The following is a 10150-nucleotide window of genomic DNA, read 5'->3' as shown; positions in this document are numbered from 1 at the left end:
GCGAGAAGCACATAGGAAAACGGAGCCATAGCCCTGTAACCAGGTGATACCCGCAGCACTGGGGTGATATCCTGGTGCTTCCCTGTTTGGGTACACAGCCATGATGACACAAACCTTCTCATTGCCATCAAGGTGCTGAGGGTATCCGGGTTACAAGAGCTGCTCCATAGCGCAGCAATAGCAGCATGCAAAGCTTGGGCTGCTCAGAGCCGGCACAAAGCACTGCCCGGAGCTGCAGCCCCAGCACCGAGGGCTTGTGCCCCTCGGGATGAGCTCCACGAGGCGCTATGGAATCAGATCTAAGCTATGCAGTAAAGGCAGCGCTGAGACCACACTGCACACAGTGAGCACACACGGCAGTGCGCCCATAGGGGAAAAGGGGAGTCCTGTAATGTTTGTATTGAGCGGCTGGAAACAAAAGAAAGACGGATTAAATCCCCAGAACGAGAGGAAGGAAGGAAGCGGAGCCGTGATCCTCGCTGCCATTGATCGTTATGGCTAATCCCATCAAGCGGCTGTTTGCGTGCGGATCGTTGTATTCTTAGTAACCATCGGACACGGCGCTGATCTTCCCCTCCGTGTTTTGAGGGCTCTGAGCACCCGGAGCTCAGCACTGTGCTGGGGGGCAGCTGCTCCTTCACGACCGCGTTCTGAAGCTCAAACTTCCACATTCATTTGAGTTACCAGATGGAGGTGATATAAAAGCACGAGGCACGGCGACAACCGCTCTGCCCCCGTGATAAGGAGCATCAAAGAGGCCGGAATAGGGCAAAGACCACGACATCCACCGTCGTTCTCCATCAGCCGTAGCCGGGAGCGCGCTGCCCTCTACCGGGAGGACTCGCACAAAGGCCGCCTTGATGCAGCGCTCGGATGGAGATGGGGGGGTTTGGGGGGGTTTGGGGGGGTTTAACAGGGCCCAAAGCTCTGACCACAAAGGGGGATTGAGAGGTGACGGCATCGCAACGGGTTGAGTGAGTAAGAAACAGGAGGATGCAAAATAATCGGTTTTATTTCCAAATAAAAAGCAAAACCACAATCATCCAAAACGAGACGGTTTAAGACTATCCCAGCTCTGCTGGACGGGGCTGTGAAAGCAGCTGATGGCAGCGGCAGGGCTGGGGGTCAGGCTGCTTCTTCCTTCCCCCCTTTGCAGAGGGAACACCTGAACCTTCCTATTACAGCATTTCTCTATTAAATTAACACACACAGGCAGCAGCCTCGCTCTCCACCCCACGATGGCTGGGGACTGGAGGAGGAAAAGGCTCCGGGTTTGTAATAGAAGGTTGCTGCCTTCCTTGCAAATAAGTGAGAAGACAATGCAGAACCAGCCCATCCGAGCTGGAAAGGGGAGGGAGGTTTGTGTGCCAGCACCTCCTCAGCATCACCCGTCCCCAAAGTGCAGCAGCTGAGCTGAGCTCTGTGTGCCGGGGGCATTAACTTACTCTTGGACCATCAGAACAGAGCTCACAGCTCCCTCCACTTTGGCAGGGCAGGCACAACAGCAGGAAGCCCAGCCCAAAGCAGCACACAGCTCCCAGCAGCCCCAATTTGAGCCCAGCAGTTTAAATTTGGGTTGAGTGGAGCAGAACTGCTGTGGGGCTCAGGGAAACGAGGGGCTGGCTGGGTCCGCTACATCCATGGCTGTACAGTGTGTGCAGAAGCAGGAGGGGTTAGGAGGGACTCAATGCTGCAAGGAGACCAAGTGTGGAGAAGCAAGAGCACACACGTGCTCCCCTGCCAGCCTCACACATGGATGGATACAGGCACAAGGAGCAGCTTCTAATGCTATGCTGTGGTATGGAAGGGGTCTGGGGAACATCCCCTTCTCCCTGTAAGGCCAACGCCCTGATCAGAGTTAACTTATCCAGTCCAATTATTATCATTTCTAAACCCTGATGTAACAAAACAGTGGAACCTCCTGCTTAAAGCAAGTGACAAAATGCCAAACGTTACATTCCAGCTGGATAAAAAGCCTCATTCTGCCTCAGTTTATGTACCACCATGCAGCAATTCCAGGTGGAGCACCATTGAAAACCATGTGCAACCCTGGGCTGAAATGCTACCAATAGGGGAAGTCTGCTTCCAAGTGAAGTAATATGGAATAATCTGCAGTGCCCTACAGAGCAGCCATGTCCACGTGCACTTATGTCTGGCTGCTATAGGAAATTCAGGGCTCTGGACAGCTGAGGAACACACCAATAAACCTTCTGTCCCTCCTTCACACCAACACATCCATTGCTCCTACATGAACATGCACAGTTTCAGAAGCTGAGCTCCTGCCTAATGCAGTTTGGGTTCTCACATACAACAGGACACAGCCCAACCTGCAACACAGAGTGTGCTTCCATAGGAAAGAGGGTTAAAGCAACTAAAATCCAATGTTCCAGCTTCCATCAAACCCAGCAGATACAACAGTTAAGGCTGCCAATCTGCTTTGGAATTCAGCTACCAGCTCTGGGCATCACTGCAGGCTTAGTACACACACATCACTTCTGCTTTCAACCTCCCTCTCTAAATATGGCTGATGTGAGATGTAACATCAGCTCCTGGGCCTCAGGACAGCACTGAAGGAAGCATCCAACACATCCAGCTCCTGGCTGCACTGTGCAGGTAGAAAAGAAGGATCTCTTCCTTGTACACCTCCAATAAGACAGAGCTCTTTGCTGACCCTACCAGCACAAGCCCCTGTGCAAGGAACAGCAGATCCAACAGATCCCTTGGGGATGAGCTTTACCTTCCATGATACAAACGCACCTACACGGACTTAAAACATCACATTTCATTTTTATAAAGCATCAAACAACAATATGCCCCCCCTCCCAGTCCTTTAAAATTGGCACTGTATGTTCTATACATTTCTGAAGCTGTAGCCTCAAAGAAAAGCCATTTACACACGTGAACCACACCGGCCCAAACAAGTCCACAGCCCCAGAACTGCTCGGTATTTAAAGCCCAGCAACTGTTGTTGCTATAGAAGAGTCAGACTTAGTTGATGCCCGGTGCTGAACATCACACCTAGACCTAAAGGAGTGTCATTACTGGCAAATGCTGACTTTACCCCCCATGTTTTTTAGCTGTGCAAGAAACTCCAGGACTCTCCGGCTCCATCGAGGTTCCTATGACAAGGTGCCAGTGCATCTCTGTCACTGTGCAGAACGAGGGTAAATGGATCATGGCTGGTTAATAGGACGCACTTCAGACGTGTATGTGTAGATTAAGAGCACAAAAGATGCTTCAGGTGGGTGCTCACCTCCCCCTGAAGTCGCTTCAGTGCTTGGAGGATCCATCCCACCTCCACTGCCTGAAACTGGTGTGAGATCCGCCGCCATCCCGCTGGGCCAAAGGGCTGGTGTTCCTTTCCTCAAGTGTACAGGACAACATGTAAACATATGACAGTGTCAAAGCAAGGCAGGTTTCCAGGTTTACCTGCCGGATTTAAAAAGTTCCTTTAAAAAACTGACCGTTGTCTTCCTCTCCAGTTACACCAACCATTAAATACTTGGCATGTCCGTACCCACACAGGGGTTTTTAGTGCACTCACTCGGGGCGCAGAGGGGACAAAGCATTGCACAAGAATGAAGTTGGGGCGTTCCCCTTTCAGTTAAGTAAGGAGCCAACCTTCAACAGCACGTAATGAAGACTGAAGTGTGGACTGAAGAAAAGTGACAAGAAATGGATTGTGAGGAGCAGGAGCAGAAGGGGGAAGGACAGAGCTGGCTGCTAACGGAGCTCCGATGGGCAGCTGCCTCTGGGCGGGTGTTGTTATCTCAGGGGTAACTGCGGCCTCCACAAGATTCCCTAATCCTGTCAAAGAAAAAGTACAACTGCCAGTCATCAGCTGCAGCATTTCCCCCCCCCAGGATACAAAGCACAGCATGCAGGCTAACTGTATGCTCAACACTTCCTGCAGGTAATTCTTGGTGTTTAAAAGTGTTTCTATCAACTAAACCATTACAGTGCTGGAGCCAAAATGCCACCCATCCTCCCAGAGAAGAGCAGCCAGCACACAGGAAGGAGAGCACTGCATCCCAAACAGGGCTGGCTTTAGGAAAGGTGCTGGTTTTTGCATATTCAGAGTGCAAAGAACTCAAAACAAACCCACTGGACTTTCAGATGTGCACACACAGGGGCTGATTTTTATGGGTTTTTTATAGGGTTTGCATTCTGGCTTGTTGTATCCTGCTGCTCATTGAAGGTTTGCTTTGTACAAGGCATCCAAACCTGAGCCTGGCCTGATTGTTCCTCATCTCAAACCATTCACTTCTCACATGTGCTCTTTAAAGAGCACAATTTTCTACCTCTCTCATTAAAAATACATACATAAATATATTCTCTATTAAAAATAGAACCAGGAAAATAATAAAACTTTATTTAATAAAGCACTTAAAAATAATAATAAAAATATGATGAATCTTAATTTTCAGCTTAGAGTAATTAAAAGCACTGTCTGACTGCTTCACGTTCTGTATGCAATAATGCTCTCCACCCCCCTATCCTGAGGAGCCGCCCTATCTCAGCTCTCCCTTGCAGCGTCCTCTCCTGGTTCTAATGAACAGCAGTTGCCATCAGGTCACCTGGAGGAGCTGCGCTCTTTGCTCACGCAGTCGTCTTGGGAAGTCGTGTCACCGTTACCCATCATGCTGCAAGTTCTCCTCTTTTTCCTCCGGTGCATCATCCCCTCTGTCTCAGAGCCAGAGTCACACTGAAGCATGGAGAGATGAAAACAGCATTTAGAGTAACATAGAAAACTGTTTGTGCTCATGACTGCCCCTAATCTGGACCTTGTTCTTCCTCCCCGTTTGAAAACCATCCAACTTGCAACCATTTTAAACAACTACGGCTTGGTAAAATGAGTGATAGATTTTAGATAATAACAGCCCCCCAAAATATGTTACCTCTGAATCAGAGTCGGAGGAGCTGGAACTCGAGGAGCTGGAGGAATCACTAGAGCTATCAGAAGCAATACCAGTAGATTCCTGTAGGTCAACCGAATCAGCCAGCGCTGCCAAGTCAGGATGCTCCTGCTTTAAGATCCTAAACACAGTTCAAATGTCAGCATCAGCCTTTAAGCAGTAACACTACACGTCATCAGATGGTTTTGTTTTATTGTTTTCTGCAGGTAACGTGAAAAGAAAGCTCTTAAAACTCTCACCTGTACCACTTCCGTGACAGTTTGGGTCTCCCTCTCACTGTCTTGTGCCACACCACAGGGAAGTTGGTACAGCTGGCAAAGTTCTGTGTGATGGCAATCGTTGTGTCCAGGTTGAGAACTACGTGCCACCAACCACCTGCAAACACAGCACCATGAGCACTGTGCAAACACATTCAACAACTGCCATGTATCTTTGTCCCATAGCAGAGGCAGAAACCAGACCTCACCTCCCGAACCCAGGTGAGCCTCCCACCAGATCTTCTTTCCTCAGCCTTATTTCAGGATTCATTCTGCTCCTCTGCAGGTTCTCATTACAGAAGGCTGCACAATGCTGTGGCCGAATTACCCAGCTCACAAGCAGTACTGAAGATCTGAGCTGACAGCAACACGCTGCCTACTGACAGCCTATCTAATAGCATGAGCCATTGTAACCCAGGCTGCATAGAGAAGCTCTCTGTCAAGCTGGAGCACGCTTTCCACACTGAATTAGCAAGGTTCTTGTGATTACAGACCAGCCTTTCATTTAAAAATAGATGCAAATTGTTTCCCTGCACAGGCTAAGAATAGACAGCGATGTTCTTACCACCCACTTCTAACCTTAATGGAAATCAACAGCTACAAAATCCTAACAGAGGGGACACTGAGGAGTCACTACGAAGCGCCAAGACAATCACAAGGCACTCCTAGGACATGAAATCAACTGTGCAACAGAGGCAACGTGGATGTGAGCTACATGCTGTGATGCAAGACTCAGAGGTCAGGCTGCAGGTACCGAACTCACCCACGCTATTCTACCCATATGTTAAAAAAAAAGACATGTTAAAAAACCCACTTCTCTCTGCCACATCTCCTTTCAGGAGTGATTTCTACATACCTGGTACAAAAACAGTCTCTCCTGGCTTCTGCAAGATTTCCAAGGGTTTGAATTCAGGGGGCCACGTGGGAAGCTGCGTCCTCGGGTATATGACATTGAACCACGTGATGGCCTCATCCTGCTGGTTGCCCCCCTCCTCCCGTGTCACTTTGATCAGCTCTCTGGGAGTGCTGGTGGGGAAGAGGCACCAACGCTTGTGTCCCTGCACTAAGGCGTTCCACGCGCTGGTTCCCAATGGGTCGATGTGAATTCCTGTCCCAGAACGAGGTGGGCCCATCACAAACCATCTGCATGGCAGGAAAAAAAAAGCCCTTCAGTCACACAGCAAACAAGCAGCTACTTTCTCTTTACACACAGATCAGTAGTTATAGCTGTTAACATATGGTTAGAAATCAAGGTAGACACCTTGAGTCCTTTCTCCATTTATCTTCAAACAATGCAATGTGGGTTTGACCTAAAAACCAACATGAACTGTGACAGGAAGGACTGTGAGCCAAGACAGTGAAGACAGCTTTATCCAATTGAAACACAGCTATGAAAGAGAAACAGCTCTTCAACAAACTATAGACTGAGCTCAAGGTAGAAGCACTCCTATTTTAGCAGCAAGGTTTATGATCATGATAAAGTCACAATGCTCTGCACCATGCAGGATTCTCCTAATCCTCTGTACTTCTAAAACTTACCCTTCATAAATGGAACCCAGAAGCACAGAACAATGAGGAACAAACAAAAGGCAATACAAGTAAGGAACAGAGTGAGGTTATGCAACCCTGGCTTCCTTCTATGCCTTCTGCTTGGTTCCAACAGGCTTTTGATTCCAATATTTAACTAGCTGGGGATTATCTCTGCTCAAGATTTGGTGTGTATATTCTCAATCCCAATCTGTAAAGCTTACTGGAGAAGTTTAGCTGCCACAGATGTTTAAACACAACAGCACTACTACACCAGATAAAACAGACTGAGTCAGGCAGCTTATGGCCACAAAGCAAAAGGAGAAAGAAAAGACAAGATCTGTTTAGATGGAAGAAAGCAAAGCAGCGCGAATCTGAGTCTCCTTCCATTGAGACCCCTCTGCCCTGGGGCTGACAGGTGTGTGACAGCAATGAGGAGCTCCAGGGGACAGAGAATATCTCAACACAAACCTCTCCATCTCCCCTTTCCAAAACAGGTGTGAATTAAGCTGGTTTCCAATCACTGCATGCTAGCAGCAATGACTGGACTTGTGAATGACTTCCTACTTTGTGAAGCAGCCACAAGAAACAAGATGTGCAAATCTTCCTCTTATGAGGAATCCAGAGCTCCTGGCTGAATGTGCAGTTAAGCTATTAAACAGCTGAATACTCTCCATCCACACTTGTACAGAGATGAAAACTCCATGAGTTGAGCTCTGTAGCTGTGCCTTTTTGTACCACTCCACTCAGAAAAACGAGAACAGCCTCAAACAAACCCACTTCTATCAGAACAAAGTGCAAGAATGCTACGATCACAAGCAGGGAGTTGAGCACATGGCTGTGGGCGTGGAGGGTGCAGGGGAGAGAAGTATCAGCGTGAGTCACAGCGAGATCATCCAGATTGCTTGGAGCTCTGATAGAGCTGTGTCAGTCTAACTGCAAACTCATAGGCACTGCACGCACTGTGCTTCCACATTTGATCACAGCACTGCATGTTCTTCTTAGAACTTAGTGATAAAAAACGTTTCTGCTACAGCTTCGTAAATAAAAAAAAGCCTGAAGAACACAGCTGAGCTATTATTTGTTGGTGCTTCATTCCGTATTTGTCCTATTTCCTTAAATAAAACCAACCCATGTCACTCAAAGGTCAAGTCATTCTGCAGCAATTATCATGTGGCTGTAAAGGCTTTAATTACATCTTATTCTCATAGCACTAGGAAGCACTGCATTAATGCAAATAGAAATTACTTTGTACCTAGGAGCCAATATATAAGGTTAGTGCGTTTCATTTCAGTAATCAAATGCAATTTCCATCTACTTCAAATTAGCTGAGGAAAAAAAAGAGTTTGAAGACTGCATAGATGCAACAATATTACACAATATCATCATCATCTGAAGGGGAGCTGAGAAATAGCCTCCACTCCTAAGACTAGTCCAGTCTAGTCCTTAAAAAGGACTTCAGAACAGCTAACACAAAGCTACCAGAGGCATGGAAAGTACCTTGCTTTATGCTATTGCCACTCTATCATACCTGTAAGGCGGCCTTCGTTTCTCCCCCGCATACTGAAATAGATCATCAGTGAAGAACTTGGGTACTTTATAGTCCTCCAGGAGTTTCCTGCGCTTGGGATGCTCTCCATAACTGCTGTCAAATATGTACAGCGGGCTGTCGTCGCGCGTGGTTTCCATGTACTCAATGTAGTATTTCATCTTCATCTTCACAGAGTAACCATCATTGTCCTCCCCGCATTTAAACTTCTGGTTCCTGTACTTGCGTTTCAGCCGCTCCAGAGTCCATTTCTCCTGTGCAGACCAGCCCACCTGGGCGTTCAGCAGGACCACGGGCTTGTACGGCTTCTCATAACGCTCCACAAACTCCTCCACTGTGAGCTGGAGTGCATCTGCCCGCTCCACATTATCCTGCGGAACCAAGAGAGGAACATAGAGCAGATATTAGGATGCACAACCCACAGCAGGCACAGCTCCATGCTCAGTATTTCTCCATACACATGAAGGTATCAGGCTGCCTGCGTGTTATTTTAAGCTCCCTCAGGGTGCAGCCCTACTTCTGGTGCCCAGCACACAGCACTCACAGCGCATGGCTCAGGCTGTGCTGTGCTGGCACCATCCCCAGCACAATAAGGACACCCCTATCCCCGCTAACACAGCACCACAGGTCCCCACTGAACCTCCCCCACCCCCATTCTCCTCAATTCACCTCCCACTCCCCACAGCGTCCCCCAGGCCTCCCACTGCCCCCAGGTCTTCCTTCCCCCTCCATGTCTCCCTGCTTACCCTCTCACCCCCACCCCCAGCCCGCTCCCCTCAGATACCCTCAATGTCGCCCTTATTCCCCCTCAATGTCCGCCCTATCCCCCTCAATGTCCGCCCTATCCCCCTCAATGCCACCCTATCCCCTCCAATTGCCGCCCTATTCCCCCTTAATGTCCCCCTATCCCCCTTAATGTCCCCTATCCCCTCAATGTCCACCCTATCCCCCTCAATGTCACCCTATCCCCTTAATGTCCGCTCCTATCCCCCTAAGTCCGCCCTATCCCCTAATGTCCCCTATCCCCCTCAATAAACGGTCCGCCCTATCCCCCTCAATGTCCCCTATCCCCAATGTCGCCCTATCCCCTCAAATGCCGCACTATCCCCCTCAATGTCCGCCCTATCCCCTCAATGGCCGCCTATCCCCCTCAATTCCCCCTATCCCCTTAATGTCCCCTATCCCCCTAATGTCCGCCCTTCCCCATGTCCGACCTATCCCCTCAATGGCCCCCTAGTCCCCCTCAAGGTCCCCCCTATCCCCGCTCAATCCGCCCGTTATCCCCCTTAATGGTCCCCCTATCCGCCTAATGTCCACCCTAGTCCCTCAATTAGTCCACCTATCCCCCGTCGAGATGTCCACCCTATCCCCTTAATGTCCGCCCTATCCCCCTAATGTCCGCCCTATCCCCCTCAATGTCCGCCCTATCCCCTCAATGCCCGCCCTATCCCCCTCAATGTCCGCCCTATCCCCCTCAATGTCCACCCTACCCCCTCAATGTCCGCCCATCCCCTCACAGCTCCCACTCCGCACAGCCCACCCCCCTCAGGCCGTTCCGCACCTTGCACGCAGCGGGGCTGAGCGGGAATGTCTCGCAGTAGTTGTGCCGTGTCCAATCCAACGAGTCCTTCAGCTCCGGCCGGGCGCTTCGTTTCGCCTCCCGGATCCGTTTCTTGCTCTTGTGGTTCATGGCTGCTCTCAGGACCCGCCGCTGCCGCCCCCGGCCCCGCCAAACCTTCGAGAAATTTCACCCCCTTACCGCCGCCGCCGCCGAGGCCCCGCCCTCAACGCGCTCCCATTGGCTCACCGCCCGGCCGCCTTCCGCCGCGCTGTGCCCGCCCCCCAGCTCTGATTGGTCGAAGCGAGGAAGCGGCGCCGCCGCCATGTTGGGAAGGGCCTAC

General features: G+C 50.0%; 1 protein-coding gene across 1 annotated transcript; it reads right to left on the bottom strand.

Moving 5' to 3' along the window:
* Window positions 1–994: 994 nt before the first annotated feature.
* JMJD6 (jumonji domain containing 6, arginine demethylase and lysine hydroxylase) lies at window positions 995–10077 on the bottom strand. The gene is made up of 7 exons (XM_015879809.2): window positions 9811–10077; window positions 8232–8620; window positions 6030–6316; window positions 5156–5291; window positions 4899–5037; window positions 4578–4705; window positions 995–3807 (listed from the first exon to the last, which is right to left on the bottom strand). The coding sequence occupies exons 1-7, from the start codon at window positions 9937–9939 to the stop codon at window positions 3771–3773; spliced, it is 1245 nt and encodes a 414-aa protein (XP_015735295.1). The 5' UTR covers window positions 9940–10077; the 3' UTR covers window positions 995–3770.
* Window positions 10078–10150: the final 73 nt, after the last annotated feature.

Source organism: Coturnix japonica, chromosome 18 (genome assembly GCF_001577835.2).
Source record: "Coturnix japonica isolate 7356 chromosome 18, Coturnix japonica 2.1, whole genome shotgun sequence".
NCBI classification, from domain to species: Eukaryota; Metazoa; Chordata; class Aves; order Galliformes; family Phasianidae; genus Coturnix; species Coturnix japonica.
This window is presented reverse-complemented; position numbering and strand designations above follow the sequence as displayed.